Here is a 25,312-nt window from a genome sequence, read left to right as displayed (position 1 = left end):
CTGTCCAGCTTCAATAAGAGACCACACCAGCTGGTGTTACTTTGGTGTAAATTTATTTTCACATTTTTTCAAAAATCTAGTATTTTAATGTAAAATTCATGATGATAACTTTTTTTTTTAACATGGAGACAAAATATTTCAGATTGTTAAAATTGATTAATTATAAGGGTTTTTTTGGAATTATTAAGAGTTTGTATTTTAAGTCAAATTTGTATAGAATTTTAAGTTCTTCCTCATGCCTTGGTGACCTTTCCAGATGATTGAATGTAGACGTCTTGTTTTGTTTTTCTCCCTTTCTTTGTCATGCCTATCTTTAATTTCATTTTCTGTCTGTTCTGTCCCTGCTTTCGTTCTTGTCCTTGTCAATTTTCTGATTATTTCGCTCGACATCAGGATATCAAAATTTTCACACATGGAATCCTTGACGGATCTTGAGATGCCCTCACCTTCTAGAGTAATTCACAAATTTTACAAGCTTTGCTTTTCTTGCGAATTCCTCTTTTCCATGAAGAGTTATGATTTAAGATTGTATTGCTTACATGTTTATTTATCCAAACCAGAGTTGATAACATTATAATAATTGTATTCATGTTTTGTTGAAACTACGGGGATTCAAAGTTCCTTTAAATATTCTGTACTCATGTAGCGTTATGTATATTACTTTGTATTACTTTACACGGAAATAACATCATTTTGAGTTGAATTTGAATATGAAACCCTTAAGTCCAGAGAGTCAACCGGGTACGAAGGATATAGCGTGTACTAGTTGAAGAAAATTATTACCGGTATACATAATCACATTTTTTACTTACATTTAAGGCAAATCATATCTTAAAGCAAATTAAAATGGTAATGACCTGAATTGATCGGTGTTTGTAATTACGGGTCGATGAAGGGCAATTTGTCAATCAGTTGCAATGAAACATCTCAACCGAAGAATTTCATGCATTTGAATTTGAATGTGAATTCTCTCGATAGTAGTATGAAAGAAGCTTTAAGTTTAAACACATTCACATTCAAATTGAAGAAGTTGTTCATACATTCTTATAAAGCGGAATGAGTTACATTCTAGTCAGACTTAACTTTGAGTTCTCTTTCTTATCGCTTATTCACCATACTCATTTTTTTTTTACTATTCCTTTTTTTTTTAAATATTTATCCCGGTGATCAATCGCATCTTGTGCCTTGCGTGTGCTAGTATAGACTCATCATCTCTTCCCCCTTCTCGCCTTTTGCCTGTCTTTTCCTGTCCTCATGTCTCTTTCTGTTTTTTCCTTCCAAGATAATCTCCTTCTCTTCCTTCACTCTGTTGTTTCTCTCTCCCTTTTAAAAACAAGAGAGTTTACTTGTGTTTGTTTGTCTGTCTGTCTGTTTGTTTGTATAAGTCTGTATGTGTGAGCACTTTATTATATATCTAAGCAATTTGCTTCTTTGATGTTATCTAGATTTTGTCCACGAGGAGGCTGCAAAATACAAACTTGGCTTTTTAGCACATCTCCTCCATTTCCCGAACTTTAGTTGTAATTCAGTTTTATCTGCTTATGTGATGCGCAGTTGTATTGTTAATTTCACATATTTTTCTTTGTTACTTGTACTTGTTAATTGTATTAATATTGTGTTATTTGTGTATGAACATGTTTTGCGTTGTTTGAAATGGAATGAAATAAAATGAAATAAAATGAAATGAATAATTACGCAGTACCCGTTGCGTGCTATAAGGATTATAATAGAACCAACACTTGCTGTCGGGCGGAAGCTCGGTGGTCTACTGGAGATGACGCCAGGAGGTTGTAGGATCGAATCCTGCTAGAGTATGTAAGCCCATAATTTCCTTTATCATGGCTACTACTAGAACACTGATCAATTCAGTGCTTATTTTCGTCGATGTAATGCAATTTGTCAATCAGCTGCAATGAAAACATCTCGACGGAAGAATTTCATGAATTTGAATAAATATCTGTATTATACAGTATCAAGATCCAGGAAAGTTGTTCATAAACGGTTATTCATTTTCCGTAAAATGAATTGTTTCTTGGTCCCCAATGAATTAGGTATCTGGATAATCTAAAAAGCAATCATACAAATATGAGGAAGGAACAGAAAAAGCTTAGTGCTACCGGAGATTAAACGGGGTCATCCCACAAGACCGACACCCACGAGTCATACGGTCCACGAGAGCGACATCAAAAATAGGTCCATGAGTCATACAGCCCATGAGTTATACGGCTCACGAGTTTTACAGCCCATGAGTTCGACACTATGCACAAAAGACTCACGAGACCGACACTATTAAGCAAAGAAAGCCCACGAGACCGACACTACACAATAACGGCTCACGAGACCGACAGTACGCAAAAGACGCTCACGAGACCGGCACTAGGCAAAGAAGGTTCACGAGACCGACACTAGGCAAAGAAAGCCCATGAGACCGACACTAGGCGAAGAAGGCTCACGAGACCGCCAGGATGAACAGCGCAATCTACATGTCAATTACCTGTACAGGGTGTTCCATTAAAGGGAAAATTACATACGGGCGGGTGCAATTTCGTCACGCTATCGAGCGAGAGACTGTAACTAATTGAACAGCACCATCTACATATCAACGACATCAAGTTTCTTTTTCTACACGTGTGGCTTTTAGAGGGCAGTTCTGTCACGCTACAGGGAGCAAAATTGTTACCAATTTATCTCTTTTTAAAGATAAAATTGTCTTCTTCACCGGACCCCCCCCCCAAAAAAAAAAGTATGAAAACATAATAGAGGACAAGAACGATGTATGGTTCAATTTTAGATGCCATCGTGCTATTTTTGATAGGCCTTCCCAATTTATAGAAAGACGATAGACAGGCTGTACGTGTTTTTTTTCGCCCTTTTCTTTCTCACTTCTCTAGTTAGGTATTCCTTATTAGATAATGTATCGTCCTGCTTATATCCGCCTGCTTAAAGATCAGTTTGTTTGTTTTTTCTGTAACCATAATGTATATTATATGACATTTCAAAGGATGAAAACGTTTTATATCGCAGCGATTCACCTCGATTTGTGGCTTGTATTTGTAAAATCATTCTCCTCAAAACGGTTTATTTTTTATGAAATAGAAAGGCTATTTTCATGGATGTATGTTCGTTTTCGGAAGCTTTAACGATACCTTGATATTATAGACGACTACATTTTATTTCTGCGTATTTATACTAGAAAATCAGCAGCTTTGCATATGACTACTCCCCTTCCATATCATGTAAAGCAGATATGCGCTGCAACATTACCCATTTTGTGAAATATTTTCTTGTAAACTTCATTTCACACCTGGGTATTATTCTGTATAGTTGATGTGAATGTCCACATCATTTTATTTCATTTTATTTCTAAGCAAGTGTATACCCGTTTAACATTTTTGCGGAAAGAGAAACCAGGGTGTTTTGGCATTTTTGAAATTAATGTTGAAACATCTCATGCACTTTTACTGAATTTGGTTCATTTTTTCACAAATAGTCAAACACGCAAACACAATTAAAAATCTTGAACAGTTCAGAGGTGAGGGAGGGCAATTGAAGGGGTAATCCCCTAGCAACTCTCCTTTTCCATCTCTATCTTCCTTATGCCATTATCCGGACACCCTATACAATCAATTGTTCTATAGGTGGCGGTGTTCATCCTGTCGGTCTCGTGGGCCTTCTTATGCCTAATGTCGGTCTCGTGAGCTTTGTTTGCCTAGTGTCGGTCTCGTGAGCCTTTTGAGCGTAGTGTCGGTCTCGTGGGCTTTGTTTGCGTAGTGTAGGTCTCGTGAGCCTTTTGTGTGTAGTGTTGAACTCATGGGCTGTATAACTCGTGGGTTTATTTTTCTTGATGTCGAACTCGTGGGCTTTATTTACTCAGTGTCGAACTCGTGGGCTGTATAACTAGTGGGCTGTATGAATTGTGAGCTGTATGACTCGTGGGCTGTATGACTTGTGAGCTGTATGACTTTTAGGCTGTATATGACTCATGTGTGTCGTTCTCGTGACATGCATCCATTTTGTATGCCGTGATAAATCGGGGTGAACGTAACGAAACGCGACGTCACATAGTAGACCGTAACAAAACTTGGAGATGGTCCATAATGGGACACGACGGAAAATATTGATAGTCTAGCCTGGTCAGACGCCGTGAGAACAGCGTCTAATAGCTACATGTTCACCGGGGCGAGGACTGGAACGACTAAGACTAGAATGCGGTGCATCTACCCACGGCGCATGGCGGGGTTTCCGTTGCCGTCGGGAACATGGTGCAAGAGCAGCTGAAAGAATTTATTCAAGAAACGGTGAAGGATTTTATATTTTGTTCATGTCGAAATACTTATGCAAGTGTATTCATATAGGAAGAAAATGTATGTGCCTTTATGGAGGGGGGGGGGTAGAAAAATTATACTCTGGTGAAGGAACGGCATTATCATGTAAAGAAAAGAAAAGAAAGTTATTGCATGAAAAATGTATTTCAGTGTACAAACCTTGCATGCAGCCATACAATATTTGTATTATATATGATTAGAGGCGCACCTACATATTTGATATGAGTTGTTAGACGCTGAGATTATGAATAAAATAATCTATACATGTACGATTCAGGTTTATATTCAGCTATTTTGCACCTGACTATACATAGTGACACTTTAGATAAATAATAAAAAGTTTTTTGAGAGTAGCCTTAGTTTAAGCTTTCTTGTATCTTTTCGTGATAATTAAAACAAAAGTAAATAAAAAAATCCAACTTTTCTATGAGGATTTCCTTTTTTTTTGTGCAACTTCCAGTGATCTCCACGCACGGGTCGGCACCTCTCAATGCCCTTTGAACACTTTGGAAGAATGAAAACATAGCTGTCTTTATAAAAGACATTTAAAAATGAAGTGCGGAGAAAAACACATAAACATCAATGAGCATACCACGCAATACGTCGAGAGATTAAAAAAAAAAAAAAAAACGTTGATGAATTCAATGTTTAACCACCAGCCGCCCACTGTAGAATAGATTTTCACACAACGTAGTGCCGGTACATCAAAAAAAGTATTCTTTTTTTTTAATATCTGAAAATAATGTCATGAGAGTGTCATAATTTTTGTTAAAAGTTTTCATTTTTTCGACTCATCCTAAGATTATGCTTTCGCTAAATTTCATCCCCCACGTGTTCTTTAAAAATGTGGATCAAGCTTTAGCTGTTTCGATATCCTGTAAAATCAATTTTATCTCGTCTTGAGTCATCATATCTTTGTGGTGTTGTTCGCATGAGTATTTCATCAGTAGTATAAGCCAGAGATTTAACGTTGAGTACAAGAGAGTACAAGTTAGTGTTCAGCTTATAAAGTCGTGTATCGTAAATTCGTCACAGTTGACTGTGTTTTTAACAAGCACATTATGCTCGGGAATAGGTCCTCTCTTGTGTTTGATCTTCTCATATAAATCTATTTACAAATGGCTTATTAGAGAAAGCAGTAATATGTCAAAAAATCGTATTCAATAAGTTAAGCAAAGTATCCTTTTTGTTTACAACAATCTTTGTTTTCGTGTAAATAGCTGAAGTGTCTTCATGTTTTCTATTTTCTCTTTTCATTTCATCTGTCATATCTTATGCAAGAAAAAAATATATATATGTTACGCTCAGTAAGCGGTAAAGGGAATTATTATTATCCAAAGTAAGGAAACATGATTATGTAATAAACTTGTATTTATGACTGTGATGGTGATAGAGATTCTTTAACGGTGATGACATAGAGCAAACTTGTGACGATTACGGTGAGAATGAGGATGGCAAAGACAAACTTGTTAAGATATTGCTGAGCACTGTTGTTAGAATGTCAGTCATGGCCTCTCCCGAGAGCTTTGCGTAGATCTATGTATAAGTTGTCATAACGGCAGAAGGTAACATGCAATGAAAAATGTTGTTACATGATTGTATATAGACCAATATATATTTGTCCAAGTTTCATGCGAAATTAAAACTTATGGAATTATATGATTATATAATTGTATAATTATATATATATATATATATATATATATATATACATATATATATATATATATATATATATATATATATATATAAAGGCTATAAACATGTAGCTGAGGAATGATAATCCACCCTTTGACGCGCATTCTATAGTCTATGTCAATCTCAATTAAGGTCTTTCGCTTAACGAAAACAAGCAAGAACTCTGGAATAAATCCACACAAGAAGCTCAAGTTGGCCTTATTTATGATAACATTGTTTCGATTTTTACATTCGAGCGCAGTTTATATTGCCCTGTATAGCATGACATTGAGAGTACACGTGTATTTGAATAAATTCTAGTTGTTATGTCATTATAACTTTCGTTATTGTAATGTAGAAGTATAATACCAGAATGTAGGAAGCCATTTTAATATTTGTATGGTGTGCCATGGATACATAATCATTATCATTCAGTTGCTGCCAAGATAAGGCTACATTTTGTTTTGAGCTGTGTACATGTACATCTACTGGTGAAAACATGAAATCTTAAGAATTAACACTCGCCTTATTAAGTTAGTATTCAACAAAATAGTATGTTATTGCTTGTACTCTACTACTTGCAGTTGACATATCGTACCTTTAAGACTTGTATACCAATTTATGTTTTTTTTTAATAGTTTTATATCATGGTTAGGTATATTACACGGCTTCATATAATATGGTTTTATATCAGATTATTTTCTGTTATACTTCGATATATGTATAGAATATGTAGCGTATATTTTTTCATGCTATGTTTTGTACAACGACACTCTTTGTTGAAAATGAAAATAAACGAAATGATTTTTTTTTTTTGTAAATCAACGGAAGGCCTCATCAGCAAAAGCCTTAATAAAGGCATGGGCCATGCTGTGGACAATGTATCAAGAAATAAGGCCTACTACAATGTTCTTTACAAAACTATGAGATGGAACGCTTCGAACTTCTAAATGTTGATACAGATTCTGATTTAAATGCTTGAGCACGACACTATTCCTGCATTTTGGATTTTATGTTCTAAAAGAAAATCCCAACAAACTTTGATCGGTTACCTGCGTTTTAGGGCGATGCTCAATATTTCAAAGATTATTCAATCCGGAAATGAGAAAATCCATATAGTAGACCCCTATATTCTGTCCTTTCTCAGCGCGTGGAGATATTGTGGGAAATATAAATAGGTCTTACTACTTTGCGATACGATAAAGTTTTGATATATGACACTATTCCTGCTTTTTGATTAGTATTAAAAAAAGACACACCTGGTGCTCGTAACTAATGTTGACGTGGGGGTGTGTGAGCACTGTCAAAGAAAACCCGGAAAAAAAATACAACAATAGGCTATACAAATACGCTCAAACAATAATCCATACATTTTTTTTTTTTTGGGGGGGGGGGGGGGGGTGGGGTTGGGGGAGAGATAAACAGGTATGCCGAACTGTTAACTAAAAATATGCACTTTGACAAAATACGAAGAAAAAAAGTACGTTGACCCACGTTAAATTTTGACAGAAACGATTCCACTTGCAATTGACTTGGAAGAGCCACTAAAACGACATAGTAAAAGTTCCCTAAGAATCGAGTGGTGAAGAAATGCATAAATTCAAAATGAAATCTATTCATGCACATATCTGGGAACATAAAACTGGTAGAAAGTAAATTCTGATGTGCATGCCCATGCTTTTGAGGTCAAGAAATACAATTATGACATCAGTAGTAATTTTCAAGGATTCCTCTACGTGTAATTTGCTACATTTCCATATACTAAATGCAAAATTGCCGCCATAATAGTGACCTGTTCATGGCACGATATATCAATGTGTTATATTGTATAGCTGCAGATCGTTGTGGTCATGCTTTAAATGCTAAGAATCAATACTCATAGGCTCAGTCATTAACTTTAAAGAACAAGTCACCCCAAATTTGCATAAGTTTGCTTATAACTATAGTCCTAGCATTGTTACTACCGTGTAGTACACCATAAAGGGAAATTCAATCTTAATGTTATGCTTCGTGTGAAAATAAACAAATCAGAGAGGTAGATCAGTGATTTTCTTTTTTTTTTGCGGAAAAACACATAAAAAAGTTTTACATTGTAAACAAGACATTGTTTTGGGGATGCAGGAATACAAAATACAAGAAGGATATAAGTTCCTACTTGCAAGCAGTCTGATATTAATAATTTGCATAAATTTGTATATACATGTACATGCAGAATGTTCCCCATAATCTGTGTTCACCCATATCTCCGTATATTTCATCTATAGATAATTCACTTGTGTCGTCTGTGGTCATAATATTTTTTGCAATGCTAAGACGGAATCATTGCTAGAGAGCTTTCAAGAATACGTCGCTGAAAGTTTTCATAAATTTGCATACGAATTCATGCAAAGTAATATTGTGCATCATATTAAGCTTACACTTTTAGGATACATCTTTCAGAATGATATTTGCAATGTTAGTATCTATGAAATCAAGGACAGAAACCATCAATTTGATATCATTCACAACCTAAAAATATTCCCTCACTACTTGTTGTATAAATATCCATTTGATTTAAAGTATTGCACTACCTCAGTCTACTCAGCTGAAGCCTATGAACATTAGACAACATAAAATGGTATCCTATTTATAATATATATCTAATATATATATATATATATATATATATATATATATATATTGATCTTTACCCCAATTAACTATCAAAATGTACATAAGGTACACAAAAACTGAGGTCTTAAACCGTGAAGCAGACACTCTTTAAAACTATGTTTTTTTCCTTTCATGTTCTGATTCAACCTCCATATTTAATGGATGCTAATTGTGTCTTTAATACTTTTGATCAGGGAGGGTACATTATCAACACCATTTCTTAGGCAACCATACTGATATAAGTTAAATTAATTTTGAAATTCATATAAAATTGTTCTAGTAATATTTTGTTCGGTTTCACTCAAGTGACTTTCTGAAAAAAACTGAAGCACTAGGGTTCGTATAGCTTGATATCAAGTATATGTGTTATACACATCTTTTCAAGTACACTTGTTACAGAAGTTATTACGAGTGTGAAATACTTTCTGCTCATGAAATAAGGAATTTGATTGTTTTAAAGGACAAGTTCACCTTCATAAACATAAGGATTGAGAGAATGCAACAATATTAGTAGAACATATCAGTGAAAGTTTGAGGAAAATTGGACAATCGATGCAAAAGTTATGAATTTTTAAAATTTTTGTGTTGGAACCGCTGGATGAGGAGACTACTACAGCTTGTGAGTCATATGCGTACAACAGTATAAAGAAAATGTAAAAGAAAATTCAACATATTTTCACTTTTTTCGCATAATAAAAGAGCTCTTGACTTGCCTCTTTTCTAAGGCAGGGGGAATAATATCACCCATAACATTTGTCGGTAACGAGTCAGGGGAATGTGTACTTTTTTCAAAAGATGGCATTTTGTGAAATTCTCTTTATATTTTCCTTATATTGTTGTACGCATGTGACATCTAAGTTTTTCATACACTGCAGTAGTCTTCTCATCCAGCGGTTACTGCACAAAAACTTCAAAAATTCATAACTTTTGAACGGATTGTCTGATTTTCCTCAAACTTTCAATGATGTGTTCTACTAATATTGCTACATTCTCTCAATCCTTATGTTTATGAAGGTGAACTTGTCCTTTAACCTTTTATGAACATAAGCTGATAGGCATAGAAATTTTCACAGATTAGGTCACATCTGTTATGTTCAGCTTTTTTGATATGGAGTGATATGCTGTAATGTATACAGATTTTATCCATGTCGTGTTCACAAAAGCTTGCCGGAGGCTTGCCCTACCCATCGATACCTGAGTAAATTCCTGCCTATGAAAATCAATGTGAGCGAGCAGGCGAATGCTGTAATGCTTCACACTGCTGATTTATGATTATTATAGAGTTGGAAACTCTTTTTGAGAAATGTTTTTTTCTTTTTTGGTCAGTATAACTAGATCGTCTACTACAGATCTCTGATCAGCATAAGTGGAAAATAGCTTCATTAATTTATAGCATGTGAATCTTCAAAATACTTTCGAATTTTCATAACACGTTATGTTGGTTGAAGGTTTGAATTCTTGTCCTTTGTATGTTTCTTCTTATTTTACATTCTTTATTTTTGTTTGTTTGTTAAGGGGGTGGGAGAGACAGCACGATCAAAATTGATTTGCACTATTGTAAGTTGTTGATTTCTTCGACATCTTTTGTGTGAGAAGTTGCACCGTTTTTTGTGATTGTCTCGACACCACGACCCACACACATAACAGCCAAGAAGCGATGCGGGACAGTGCAGCATTTAATCCCTGATGTGCAAACAGCAGTTTCATTCTGCACCGAGTTAATAACAATAATAGGTTCCATCATATTTGTTGAGCATTTATACATTTAATAGACAACCAAACTTACAAAGATTGACTGCTATGTTCGTCATGTTTGCAATGATTTATTGTGCATCTTAGCCAGATATCGTGTATCAGTCACTTTATTGTACAATGTACTTTTCATTGAGAAATATGAAAATGAATGGAAATTGAAATTGAAAATAATGGATACATTTATGCAATTGGTCTTCCACCTTCCCCAGACATCTAGGAGCTGCGATCACAGTATGGAATCTTTGGGGAATCCCAGTATGATTTGCACAACCTGTTACTGTTGTTTATGTGGAATGAAATAAAAAAAAAACCTGTGCATTCTTAAACGTTTGAGATTGCAAATATTGGATCGTGGTTTAATATTTATTCTGTGCATGTGTGCACGAAACAAAAGCACCAGACATTGTGTTTACGGAGAAAGGAAGAGAGCACAGCTACAAAACATTGAAACTCTTCATCAGTACTTGCCAAGAGTACATTTGTTGTTTTATAGCAGTCATCTCTTCGTGTTCTGATTACAAAAATCCACGCGGCTGTTGCCACGGTACTGAAAATATCACATTTCCAATATGGCGGTCTATTTCTTGAGTATTTATACACAGAGTAAAACTTAAAATACTTGACCTCCATGTTCTATATGTCTGTACTAATACATTGTGCATACTAGTCAGATATTGTGTGTCCATAAACTTTATTTTATCTGATATATCTGGGTTCTTTATCCAGAAATACGAAAATAAATCGCAATTGAATTTGAAATTGAAAATAATGGATACATTCATGCCACTGGACTTTGACCTTCCCTAGACATTTCACAATATGGAACCGTTGAGAATCCCACCATTGTTTCCACACTCTGTTATTATTATTTATGTGGAATGAAAATACATTCTTACACTTTTGAGATTGCAAAATTGGATTATGGCTCAATGTTTACTCTGTGCATGTGTGCATGAAACAGAAACACCAGACATTGTGTTTACGGAGATAGGAAGAGAGCACAGCTACAAAATATTCAAACTCTCCAGCAGCACTTGCCAAGAGTGCATTTGATGTTTTATAGCAGTCATCTCTTCGTGTTCTGATTACGCAAAAAACAACAACAACCATCTGTCTGACGCTGGCTGTGCCACTGTATTGAAAATATTACATTTTTGCTCTATCATAATTAGTTTTTGACATGGCGGCTTACCAGGACTCAATAGCTCAGCAACTTGAATGTCCCGTATGCATGGAAACTTTTACAAAAGCCAAAGACCTGGCGTGTGGACACACATTTTGTTCAAACTGCATAGAAAAGTTTGCTGATGGTGAATCTATTGTTTGCCCAGAATGTCGCCAAAAGACGTTTATCGACAGAAATTTGGGGATATCCACGCTTAAATATCTTGGCTAATAGAATGGTTGAGGCAATGAAAAATAAGGATACCACCATTGATCACAGAAGAACAAAGGAGACACCACCCGTTTGCCGGAAGCATCGACCCAACCGTATGAAGTATTTTTGCGAAAAATGCCAAGAACTTGTCTGCAGCGAGTGTTCGATGGAAAATCACTACGATCACGCAGGTGTTACACCCGCAAAGACAGCTGTCTTGTCCAGGGCAATGGAACAGATGCTCGCCGACAGTGATGAAACCAAGCAGGCGATCCATGATCTGCAAGAGGGATGCCTGAAGGATCTTCCTCTCTTCGAATCATATATCATAGACTGCAAGACCAAATTCGACGAGTCGTTTAGCTCTTTTACGAACCTACAACTGGAATTCAAGTGTAAATTGCAGAAGGTGATGACAGAGGAACTTGCTAAATCGTCTATTACCAGCGAGGAAAGGACATTTTGGCCCATGGGAATGAGGAAGAAATCTTCCCAAATTTCCAGCAGTGGTCAGATGAGATGAAGGCTAATGCCTCACGAATGTCGATGATACCAGATATTATAGACAAGGAGAGCAGAGCTGTCGCAGACACAGCTCGCAATTGCCTTAACCACCTCAGAAAAATTGAAGAAATATTATCAGGTAAGATGGAAAACAAGGTAACATACATTACTTGTGCCTGAAGTTTCAAAGACGACGTAACTACAATTTTAATCATCATTTCACCTCGCCTGACAGCCAGCAAAGGATTCAATAATAAAAGCCCTCCGGAAAATGTTTCCTCTGAAACGTACCTCAAATGTAAAAGGACGTGGGGAGAATACATTACTAAGAAGTAATCTTAATTATCTCATAGTTACCTTGGTGCACTGTTTAGCCTTTGTTTTGGCTAGTACGATACCATGAGAAGATGTGCTGTGAAAATACGTAAAGCTTTATTGTGACGTCAGATTTTGATGATACTACTTCCGCTCTCTTCTGACTTAACGTCATTCTTATCTAAGCTCATATTGGGCTCATGCACGTGATCACGTTAAAAGATTTGATTTTTTTTTTTTTTTTTTTTGTAAGAGCATGGAGTTTCATATACGAGGCGTTTAGTTACGTGATCCAATCATTCATAGTTGGTTGAAATTCTATTGGTAAAACATGATTAATGATGAAACTTCGTCAGACGTAAACAGAGTAAATAAATTATGGTCATTTAAGGAGAGACTAACGTCAGAAAGGGGTATGGTAAGAAACCAAAACCCATTTTCAGAATCTGAGGTCATGGATTTTTTTTCTAATAACATAAAAATATTCCATATTTACATTATTCTTTACGTGTTGAAAGGCAATATATCACAATCAATGAAATGACAGAATGCTGGCAATTCATTTTACAGTCATAAGAAAGACGGCTTCCTTTATTTGGCAAAATGTCTAACAATGTATGGTGGGTTGCCTGCCTGGGGAGAGGGGTTGAAAGAAAGTTCACCTGAGAAAAGGGAGTGCATTTACAGTGTTTCTGATTTAAGGGAACTCCCAGCCAGAAAATTCATACCTGAGACGGGGGTCGAGGGGACTGAGCTGAAATATTTGCAGTGGACGCTTTCAAAACGTAAGGACTCTCTGTCGAACGAGACGATAAACCAAATGTTCTGCAAAACTGAACAAATACGTTCATTCTCTTCAAGATTTTGGTCCAATGACAGCTTCAAGTTTTCACCCAATTACAAGTCAGAGTGGGGATTTGGGCCGATCAACCTCCACCCGAAGGAGCCGATGTCCAAGTCTAAGAATTCCAAGAGTCTGCGTTTTATTATTTGAGAAATTATTTTCATTGAATTTCAAGTTTCTACTCATGTCTTGGCGCCCTGTGGTAAAAACCTTATTGTACACCACTTGTAATTTTTTCCTTTCTTTCTTTGTTACCTCTATCTTTAGTTTATTTTCCTGCCTGTTCGGCCCTTGCTTTCGTTCTTGTCCTTGTCATAGCTCTTTATTTCTGTCCGTTTCGCCTGACATCATTTGACGTCATGATATCACAATTTTCATATAATGGAGTCCTTTAAACTTATTTGAATTGAATTTTTTATTTGAATTTGGTGTCCAATATAAATAATATCACTCGCGGATTATGTGAATCCAATCAATAGCCCCTACAAATGAAGGATCCGCTTTTATTCATTTTTGGGAATCTAGTAAATCGCTGAACGCTTCTACTACGTAGATGTCCTGCAAATACGCGAAAATTACCAGCGGACTATAGAAATCAGCCACTCGGGGGAGACCAAGCTGACCCAACATGAACATTATAGGGAAATCCCCATAACTAAATGTGTACAGCTTTATAAATGATTTCTATGATGGTAAAGACACTCCCAAATAATCTCGATTTAAGTTAAAGAAATGAGAGTTGCACATAATAGCGAGCTTTAGATCTACGACGCGAACGCTATGACGACGTCATGTAAAAAAAATGATGTTGTGCACAAGCGCAGGATATACTTTCTTAAATTGTCCAACCTTGGACGCTGTCTCGTCGGTAGCGTCAGCGTCGCAGATCTAAAGCTCGCTAATATCCGATGACAACGGGTGATTTTACTTCAACAGGTTTGCGTCATTATTTTTTTTTAAATTTATGCCGGTTAGGGTGCGAATGCAGATCGATTCATCGGAGCAATCCTTTGGTCCACAAGCGTGACCACTAAAAGTAGTGCTGAATGAATAGAAAAGAAAAAGACTCAAATAAAAAATAACACGAACAAACAAACAAATGTAACCCGAATGTTACACTCCCGATTTCATAAATAAAGAACATCACACCTGGGATTAAGTTTTGACAAAATAATCCAATGACAAATTTTATTAGCTTGTTTGTCGTTCAACAAAGTACATTATTCGTTTCAATTCGTTCACAGACTCAACTGTAACATTTGTTATGTATACAATTAGATATTTGCCCGTGTAAGACGATAATTCAACTCGTTGCTGACTCTTTCCCTCTCGCCGGCTATCCAGTCAACGATTCCAGAGCAGTCGCAAACCAGTCGTACACGGCAGCTGATGCAATGGTCAGTTAGCCGTCAGTCACGCCGAACCAAGCTAAGGCTGGCCAAAGCTCTCGTCCAAATATGTATCTAGTCAAAAGAGTTTACAAGACACAGGACCTTCCTAATATAGTGTCTTTCTGATCAATGATATTTCTTCAGGAGTACGGAAGTCCACTCCAAAATCTGATCTGGTACATGGTCTTTACATATACTTGCCTCATAAACCTAAATGAGCGCATTAGACAATACAGATACAAACTCCAATCATCAAATGTTTGTCAATTCATTTTGACATACTCTATACAAGTGTTTGTATACAGTCAGTTTAGATTCTCAAACTTTAGTTTAATATTTTAAGCATTCTTAATTATCTTAATTATATGCAACACAGCTGCCCGAATAAATCGTTGATCTATCTGATCGACCTGGCAGTATAATTGCTTCATTTGGGGTCTCCAAATATTCGTGACTCTCATTCAAAAGTCTCATAGTTTGAGTGGAAATAATGCTCCACGCACGCAATAACCGCACTGAGTAGTTGTGCACTTTACCACGCATGTACAGTTAACATGTATACATTATAAAGAGCATGAATGTATAACTTTCATATATTCACAATCTCACAACTATTCCTCACATTCTTTGCAAGGTTCTTCACATCTAGTGGCTAATCCTCCGCACTAGAGTTAACATTCCACATTTCAATAGTGCAGTGACCTCTGCTACTCACAGCGAACGGTCAGTGGACATAAATCTGTCAGTCCAGACGAGGAGGGGAGAGGGGAGTGTTGCACATTGTAGACCTCAATATTTACGAGCACAGCCTCATCTTTTCTGAGTGTGAGGGTCTACAGGGCATTTCAATATACTTGAATTCAAACAAACATCTGACTTCTAATTCCAAGTCAGCTTCCCAATTTTGTCTGTCTGGTAATGAACTTGAGTCTATGCATAATCATGTCCATTTATCAAACATTCAAGGCGCAAATACATTGCAGTGCATTGTAGTATTACATCTTCAAATAATACACAAGCATCAATCATCGATCACCAATACTTTTGGCATAACATGTAACTTCCGAATTTATGTACATGATATCAGAGTCTCTAAACATGCGATCTCCAAATGTAATGGTTGGAGTTCTTAATTACAAACACTCTCCAATGCATTAACATGCAACACACAACATGAGAAATACAATGACTTACCTAGTCAAAAGAGCCAACACTCGTTTTCACTACAGGTTGCTCCACACGGCAGTCAATAGTTGTACGTGCCACAACCAGTTGTATCAATGGCACATATCACAATACAGTTGATGCTTGTAAGGGTTTACCAGTATTTTGTGGTAACCTCTCAGCAGATAAACTTCAACTGTGAGAAACTTTCTGGATCACATAGTCGATGTAACAAGCAACGTGGATGCAGGCCTCAAAGCGCTGGCAGGAAGCAGATATGCCTGTTTGCTCCAAAGCTATGGGCTTTTATACTTTTCTAACCGTTATGTAGAATGTTGAAAGTACAATCTTTCTCTAGAAAATCAGAAACTACCAGGAAGTTAACTGACCAACAGAAATTCCATTGGTTCATGTTTCTACGACATCATTCAAAGTCTGCCTTATTGGCAAGAGGTCACTCATTCCCCTTGACTTCCAGGAACATGACTGACGTACTGACCATCCACTTGGCCAGACAAAGTCTTAACATTGACCAAGGGCAGTAACGACAGACTTTCCAGTCACTCTCAATCCTTCTGGCTTCAGGGCTTTAAAGTTGCAGTCCTGTGACCTTGGTCACTAGAGTTGCTGCCTAACCAGCATAGCTACATAACACATTGTTTACACTCATGCAAACACTGGTTTACTTAACAGACTAGACAGATCACATATCATAAGCCATGCAAAAAAAACTCAATTAGAATGTAGAGACATAATTATATCTCATTTGCATAAATGATGTATTAAACATAACCACTGCACATACATATCTCTTATGCTGAAGTGTGTAGATCACACTTTCTTCTGAACATGTAACACTAACATATCAAATGATAATCCTGCTATTTAAACAGTTATACCCCTTACAACTGTTGATAAAATATAGCACAAGGATATCTGTAATAATGCAATGTAACACAAGCAGAAAAAAATCTAGTAATGTATGGAGTTACCTTACTCAAAGGTACACGCAGAGCTAGCCTAAACTATTCATTGGATCTTGGGGGGGGGGGGTCAGAGAAATGTGAGAGGAAAGGAATAAAGAGGACATAATTTGGGGTAGACGTGCACTCTACGTCATTGTCACAGAAAATGTGGGTCTACAGTTAGAACCAGTCCACTCTGTATAGGCTTTGCCCATGGTTAGGACAGTATCCCTAGATCCCAAAGCAACTACTGCTTTGTCCCAGAGAGAATGAACTTCCTCGTCTGAGATATGGTCCTTTCATTTCTCTTGATGTGCCTACACACCAACAAAAGGGAGGGGTGCTTAAAACAATAACCCTATACTGGCGACCTTGCTCTCTCCTTGACTTTTATTACACCTACATAGTCTAACACCAGCAGGGGCATTTCACAGGACTTGACCAGTCTCAATACTTATAGGCTTACAATCGGACATTGACTACTGGGGTCAGAGGCTTGAGGGGGGAATCTTAAGACTAATCGTGGGGGTTACGAGTACACTGACTGACCATGGGCCTTCCAAGGAATTAGGAATCTAGTCTGACGACATTCTTGTGAAATCTTAATAACCCAGATTTTGGTGGGTTACATCCCCCCTTTTCAAACCATGGTTCACTCCTCTGAACCTTAGATTTAATCAAAACCAAAGATCTTACGCTTAAGGTCAGCGGAAAATCCTGATAAAGTTGCTTGCCTAGCACCAGAGGGTTCACCAAGGGTATCGTTCTGCATGCGTAGCGGCGGCCTTGAAGAGCGAGTCGAGAGCCTGATGGATTGCGGGGCAGGCTCTGAATTGATTGCTTGGTTCGTATTTTGCACTTGCTCAGTCTCAGGTTCTGCTAGAGTACGAGGGGTGTTACCTCTGGGGGTAAAGGACTGGTTTGTCTATTCTCTTCCTCCATGCTCTCCCTCTCAAATCGGGGACTGCATCATCTGGTGTTGCTCTACCAGAACTACTGGATGTAACTGTGGCATCTGTGCTGATGTCATCGCCAGCCTGGTTCTCTAAGTCTGAATCGCTTGATGTCTCCTCAGTATTATGGGGTCAGGGGACAAAACGGAACTGCGGGAAATACATGTGTTACTCACCTCATTAGATGTGTTGACCTGTTCAGGGGTGTCGCTGGCAGTCTCAGAGGGGGCACTGGGATGTTGGGAGGGGCCAAACTCTGGCGCATTTACCTCAAGTCCTGAATGCCCAAAGTACATTTCTTTATACCGGACCCAAACTTTGGAATAATCTAGACAATAGTTTAAAAGATTCTCCTAAATTCGTCACATTTAAATACAAATTCAGAAAATATTTACTCTCTACCTATAATTTTAGATAATTTAAATTGTTTTAATTCATATTTGAGAGCTTTCACCTGTCCTGATGTCGCAGCACTTTGCGTGTTCTGCATGCGGACCTCTCTTCTTTCTTCTCTCTTCTTCCTTTCCTGTCTTTTGTTCTTCGCAGACTTGCATTGTTACCGTCTTCTCTCCTCTCGGTACTGTCTCGCGTCTTATATGTGTGTGAGTAATGTGCGTACGAGTGTGTTGTCCTTGTCATATTTTCTCGGTACACGTGGTTCAGTGAACAGTGTCCAGGCATTAACATTGATATCTTATACACTTTTCTCCCGACCTGCGTATCTCAATATAACTACACATATATTTTTTACAAATGATTTAAATAATCTATATCAAATATAATAGCTATAAAAACCCTTGAAATAATATATTATTTACTCATTATTTATCTAGCGATCCACGTCCCACAAGCTTTGCTTTTTAGTGGATCACTATTTTCCATAATCGAATTTATTTTTCGCACGTCCACGAAGTATATTTGTATTATTGTATATATATATATATATATAAAAACATATGTTGTTATATACATGTAATTTATCTCGGATATTACATGAATCTTTTGCAAATATCATTTCATGATATGTATACTTTGTACTATGTTTTGATTTCTGTTGATTGGAAATTTGTACTATGTTTCTTGATTTTCGTTGAATGGAAATAAACTATGATTGAACTTGAACTTGAACTTGAACTATGTGGGCGGTTAATGTGCTTGCGAACATCAAAAAGCAGAGAAATTTCTTCATCACTTGAGTCTGAACTATCAGACTCTTCCTCACTCGGAGGGGAAATGAACTTTTTGGAACGGGTCCGATCAGCTGGAGTCCTTTTCTTTCCTGGTCTCTGGGTCTCTGACGTATGGACTGGGGCCTCGTTCAAGTACTCTATGGGTAGGAGAAGGTTGCGGTGTAGGGTACGTGTCCTGCCAACTCCGTCTTCAGGTGCAACCTCGTAAACGGGCATATCCGGGTTGAGTTGCTTTGCGATGACATAAGGGTTTGCATACCATCTATCAGCCAGTTTCTACATTCTTGTCAGTCCAACATTCTTGACTATGACGCGATCGCCAGGCTTCAGACCATTGGCAGACTTGTTTGATGCAGCTGACGCAAGTTTATACGCCCGCGTAAGCTGATCACGCAAACCACTGACATACTTCACACGGTCAGTCCCAGTGAAATTGTCAGGGCTGGTGCCAAATCGCAGATCAACAGGCAGCCTAGCCTCCCTGCCGAACATAAGGAAATAAGGCGAGAAACCAGTGCTGTCATTCGTCGAACAACTGTAAGCGTGTACAAGTGCACTTACATTTGCTCCAGTTTGCCTTCTTCTCCTCCTCCAGGGTCCCCAGCATAAACGCTCAGGCTGAGGGTCTCCTTGACTTCTTAATGCCAAGGAGCCTTGACAGCTCATGGGTCACCTTGCTATCAAAGTCCCTACCTTGGTCAGAATGAAGGCGCTGGGGCAGACCACAATGCACAAAGAAGTTTTCCCACAGGACCTTGGCGACAGTGGCAGCAGTCTGGTCCTTCGTGGGGAAGGCTTGTGCGTATCGTGTGTAGTGATCCGTCACTATCAAGATAGACTTCTTATTCGAGCGGTCTGGTTCGAGGGAGAGAAAGTCCATGAAGACCAGCTCCAGGGGGCTGGTTGTGTGGATACTCACCGATGGGGCTGCTGGCTGTGGAGGAGTCTTTCTTGCCACACAGCGAGGGCAATGCTTGACCCATTCCGTGATGTCAGCACTCATCTTTGGCCAGTAGAATCTGTCTCTAGCCAACGCTATGGACTTCTCGATCCCAAGGTGGCCAACACCGTCATGTATGCCCCTCATTGCCTCGACACGGCGCTGGGCAGGGAATACTAACTGGTGATGGCGGTTCGCTAAGGAGGCAGTGAATGTTCTGTAGAGCACTCCTTTGCACAGAACTATCCTGTCATACTCACGTAGTATTAGGGCAGCCTCTCTCGGAAGGCCGGTATAGGACTGCGGCCTCTCACCATGTTCAACAAAATCCCTGACAAGTTTCAGATGGGGTCTGCCTTTTGAGCCTGTGCCCAGTCTACTACATTCAGGTCTAAGCCCTTTGCATACAGACCTGGGATAGACTCCGCACTGGCACACAGGGTTTCGACATATGGCTGACTTGTACGCGGAGAGTTGACTGAAACATAACGCGTCTGACAGAAGGCCGAGGGTGTGGACACTTTCTCACATGAGTCTGACGTCTCATGCAGCCTTTCCTCCAGGTCACCAATCTTGCACTGCTGGCGATCCTCAAACTCCTTATCGAGGCTGGGAGGATGTGGTTTCCGTGATAGTGCATCTGCTTCGATGTTAGCCTTTCCTGGCTTGTAATGGATGGAGAAATCAAAGCAGGAAAGTGCAGCGAGCCATCTATGCCCTGTAGCATCGAGTTTTGCCGATGTTAGGACATAATTATGTTAGTGGGTTGTTGTCGGTCATTACCCGTGTACCTTTTGCTGCATACAGGTAATCCCTGAATTTATCGGTCACTGCCCACTTCAGAGCAAGAAATTCCAGTTTGTGGGCTGGATAGTTCTTCTCACTGTGAGGCAGTCCCCGACTTCCATATGCCACTGGACGGAGCTTACCTCCATGATCTTGATATAGGACTCCACCAAGTCCATCACGGCTGGCATCAACATGAAGTACAAAAGGCTTTGACAGGTCTGCGAATGCCAAGACTGGGGCTGTGACAAGACAATGTTTCAAAGCCTGAAAAGCCCTCTCACACTCCTCAGTAAAAGCATCACCAAGGGGGTCGCTCGCCTTTCGGGCATCCGGGTTTGGAACCTTCTTTGGAGGTGGACGGCCTCGCTTCCTGGGGTAAACGCACGCACTTGTAAGTGCATTCAGTGGGCGGGAAATTTTGGCGTAGTCTTTTATGAATCGTCGGTAATAGCTAGCGAATCCCAGGAAAGACTTAACATGCCTCACTGTCTGTGGCCTTGGCCAGGTTCTTACATCGGCCACTTTGTCTGGATCTGTCTGTACTCCAGCCACGGAGACTTATACATGACCAAGGTGCCTAACCGACTGACAACAGAATTTGTATTTTTCTGGGGACAACTTCAAGTCAAATTGCTGCAGCCTATCCAGCACCCTAGCCAGGCGCTCCTCCATTTCCTCCAGCGTCTTGGAGAAGATTATCAGGTCATCCATGTACACCAACACCCCTAACATGTTCAGACCTGACATGCACCTCTCTATCAGCCTTTGGAAGGTTGCTGGTGCTCCCTTCAGCCCTTGGGGTATACGCTCAAACTGGTAACACCCCAAAGGGCAAGTGAAGGCAGTCTTTTCCTTGTCCGATTCACGCATCGGGATTTGGTAGAATCCCGACTTTAACTCTTTATTTGCCATGGTGGAAACCCCCTGTGTGTTACGTTATTTTGAGACACGAAGGTAGTCATGCCTTGAGAAAGAATCTTGTTTTTCCAATGTATACAACTTTTACAATTTTCTGTTAAGCTGGACATAATAGTGAGGAAAGTTGAATAGGAATGCCAAGCTTTGCTCTGATACAGATTGTATGACAAATCTATTTTTATTTATTTTTTCAATGATCAGTTGCTACATTACTGTAAAGGCATGACTTTTGCACATGAAACAGTGAGAGAAACTTTGAATTTACTAGCAAATTAAGTTGGAAACACAGCTTGATAGTCAATCACCACATAGCATGCAAGCTGTATGTAAAAGGAACAAAAGCGCGTGAAAAGCTTTCATTGTACCGCGGGATTAGGCGATTTATCGATCAGTTTAAGCGGATTAGTGCATTTGAGCGGAATATGCGAAGTTGGCACGCCGTCGACTGACACGGCAAATAAAGAGTTAAATCGATGACAGAAAACCATTTACTGCCACTCAGGGAATCAATGGCCTCCAGTATCAAGGGCACTGTGTACTGGTCGAGAATGGTACGAGAATTTAGTGTGCGGTAGTCAACGCACATTCTCAAAGTACCATTCTTTTTCCGAACCAGCACGATTGGGGAGACATAGGGACTCTTAGACTCCTTAATGATGTTGTTCGCCAACAGCTGTTGGAGATGTTGCTGCAAGTCCCTAAGATCAGGGGGAGGCACCCTCCGAGACCTCTCACGGAATGGTGTGTCATCGCTGACACGAATCTGATGCTCTGCATAGGCTGTACTACCTAACTCAAATTCATGCCTGGAAAACACATCACTCCTCTGCCTGCACTGATTGAGCAGCCTTTTTTTTTTTTCACTCCGGGGAAATCGGGCCCCAATTGATGGGCAACTCACTAACATCAGCTTGATGGGAAGGGGTGTTGTCACCTACATTTGCATTTACTTGGGAGTGGGTTACCTCCGTGTAGCTGTGAGGAGGGGTAGGGAAACTACTAGGGGTAGGGAAACACTTGTCGGGGACATAGGCGTCTACTATGGGGCAGTTTCCAGGGACAGTGATAGGCTCAGGGCTACTATTGATCACCAGCACCCTTACCTTTCCAATGGCTCATCTGACAATTTCTGTACTCCCAGGGCTAGGCGTAACCCACTTTGAAGTTTGCTGTGGGGATTAGACTCTACGAAAACAGTCGTTTCTTCTTTCAGGGGGTTCCTTATTTGGACGGTCATTACCAATTTGGAGTGGGGAAATATTTGCGTGTTATGTCCTTTCTTAGTCCTAGCAGTGCCCAATTTTCCATCTGGGGACACCTTCTCTTGATTCGATGTGCTGGCATAGATATCCCTGCACTTAGCACTAATCGGCAACGACTGGGAGAAGCGTGTTCTAGCCATCCTCCTACGAGATTCAAAACAGTGCCTGAAAAGTCCTGAATTTGTGCCAATAATGACTCTATGGTCACAGGGACGCTGGGGGTCTGGTACTACAAGAGCCAGCGTACTAAACTCAGTCCCTGTGCCGGCAAACGACCGTTCAAAACCCATGTTGACGTAAGCCCAACCCAGATAGGGCATAGTCCCATCTCCTCCATGGTACAGGACTAGGCCACTCAGTTCATGGAATTCCCTATCTAGTGTGTCAAAAAGGCTCTTGTGTATAAGAGAACCTTGAAACCCACTATCAAGTAGGCATTTTTTCTCCTTTCCATCTATCCAACATTTTGGGTTGATAGCTTCTCCTACCAAGCCATCAGGAACATCATTATTGGAAACCTCAACTTTAGAAACAAGTGGGGGAGAATCTAATTTTGGGGCCCCTGGTTTCCCCTTCCCAGGCGCCCTTTTTTGTTTCCCTGTTTGCCAAGGATGTAGTTGACTAGTCTTTTGCTCAGTATGTCAGGGGACAGAACTTAGACAGTTTCTACTGATGTGGCCCTCCTCTCCACACTTGAAGCAAACAACACCAGTATTACTCTGCTGGAACGACTGAGATTTGGGGGCATTTTTGGTGGGTTTGGGTACTGGTGGAGGTACTGGTTGGGGAAGGACATGGGGTTGAGAGGCTGTTTCGGGTGGCAGAATAGAGGGTTCTACCTTACGGTGGGCAGCCTGCTTTGGTTTGGTGCTGACATGGGGTGGTGATCCAGGCAGACAGCGATTTCTTCACCCTCTCCTCTTCTTCCTGCTTCCTCATCGAGCTGAGCTGTAGGTTCACTAGAAGCATTTCGTGGTAGAGAATGCCCCTGAGGAAATGTCGGAGTCTCACCTTGTTGACGTCATGTTGTTTGACGACTCCTCGCCTAACTACACGGCGCATAACTTCCTGTAAGCGAGAGATATACTCAGCGGAGACTCACCTTCAGCCTGGACTGTCTGATGAAATCTGACAAACAGTTCATCATCAGTGTCGGTATCACCAAAAGCCAGATCCAGAGCCCTGAGGTAACCTGCAGAGCAGGCCTGGGGGTTCTCGCGCCTAAGGTCTGTAATGATACTTGAGGCAGGTGGACGCAATGACTCACGAATGCGCTTGCGCCGCTCAGCATCATCCAGAGTCTGCCACTCCTCCATCTGGCCCTCAACATGCTCTATCCAGATGGAGTAGCTATCCTCATCACGCGCTGCTGTCTTTGCACCGGAGAAGCGTCGAAGTTTCCGATACCCTATGGTAAGCCCACACCGTGCTAATGAAGCTATTAAAATTGGAATGTCTCTATCAGAGAAGGAAATGAATCGTTCACTGCTACCAGGGGAAGGGGGTGGAAGGTTATAAGTAGTAGGGATGTCTTGAGACTGGACTTCCTGAGCTCTACGTCCTGCTTTCTCCATATTCCCTAATAAAACCTCTCTTCTTCAGGTCAGGTTCTTGACATTGACCCTATTCCTTCTGACTGGTTCTAAACTGTCCAACCGCACTACTCTGCACATAGTTTCCCCATCTACTGGGATGACAATCTGTGCCTGTATTCGTAACATAGCAACTGCATCTTCAAATTCACACAGGTGCAATGTTTCCCCTGTATTGGGATCATTCCGTCTTAACTCCTCAAGTAATGTGGGATATACATGTAACTCTGACAGTGCCAGTACACACACTTCTGTTGGCACTGTCTTTACACCTGTTGCAAGTAGGAGGGCATTCCCTACCCTAATCTCCTCAGTCTTGCACCATTCCTGTCCAATCTGCTTCAAACTTTTACCTGCCATCGCTTTGGTTCCTGCACACGTGTGTTGGCTCTTTGATACAATAGAACAAAAATGGTGAATGTAACGGTAACAATGATAATCAAGACTCAGTTTCGGGAATAAACGTTACCAAACAAATGCAATTATACAATTAAGAAAAAATAGCTTCGCGGACAAGCCCCCAATTTATGTAACCCGAATGTTACACTCCCGAGTTCTTACATAAAGAATATCACACCTGGGATTAAAAAGTTTTGACAAAATAATCCAATGACAAACTTTATAAGCTTGTTTGTCGTTCAACAAAGTACAACATTCATTTCAATTCGTTCACAGACTCAACTGTAACATTTGTTACA

The 25,312-nt window shown here is 39.6% G+C and overlaps 1 protein-coding gene across 1 annotated transcript; it reads right to left on the bottom strand.

The window, feature by feature from the left end:
• Positions 1 to 23,862: 23,862 nt before the first annotated feature.
• Positions 23,863 to 24,974, bottom strand: LOC139733298 (zinc finger CCHC domain-containing protein 18-like). Its single transcript, XM_071644134.1, is given in 2 exon segments — positions 23,863 to 24,113; positions 24,116 to 24,974. Coding segments are annotated over 2 exon segments (1,110 nt in total).
• Between the last annotated feature and the right edge of the window lie 338 nt (positions 24,975 to 25,312).

The sequence above is a fragment of the Diadema antillarum genome, unplaced genomic scaffold (genome assembly GCF_040938485.1).
Source record: "Diadema antillarum isolate AM-2024a unplaced genomic scaffold, OU_Dant_1.0 seq00000467_RagTag, whole genome shotgun sequence".
NCBI classification, from domain to species: Eukaryota; Metazoa; Echinodermata; class Echinoidea; order Diadematoida; family Diadematidae; genus Diadema; species Diadema antillarum.
Note: the sequence above shows the minus strand (reverse complement) of the source record. Positions and strands in the feature narration are given on the sequence as shown.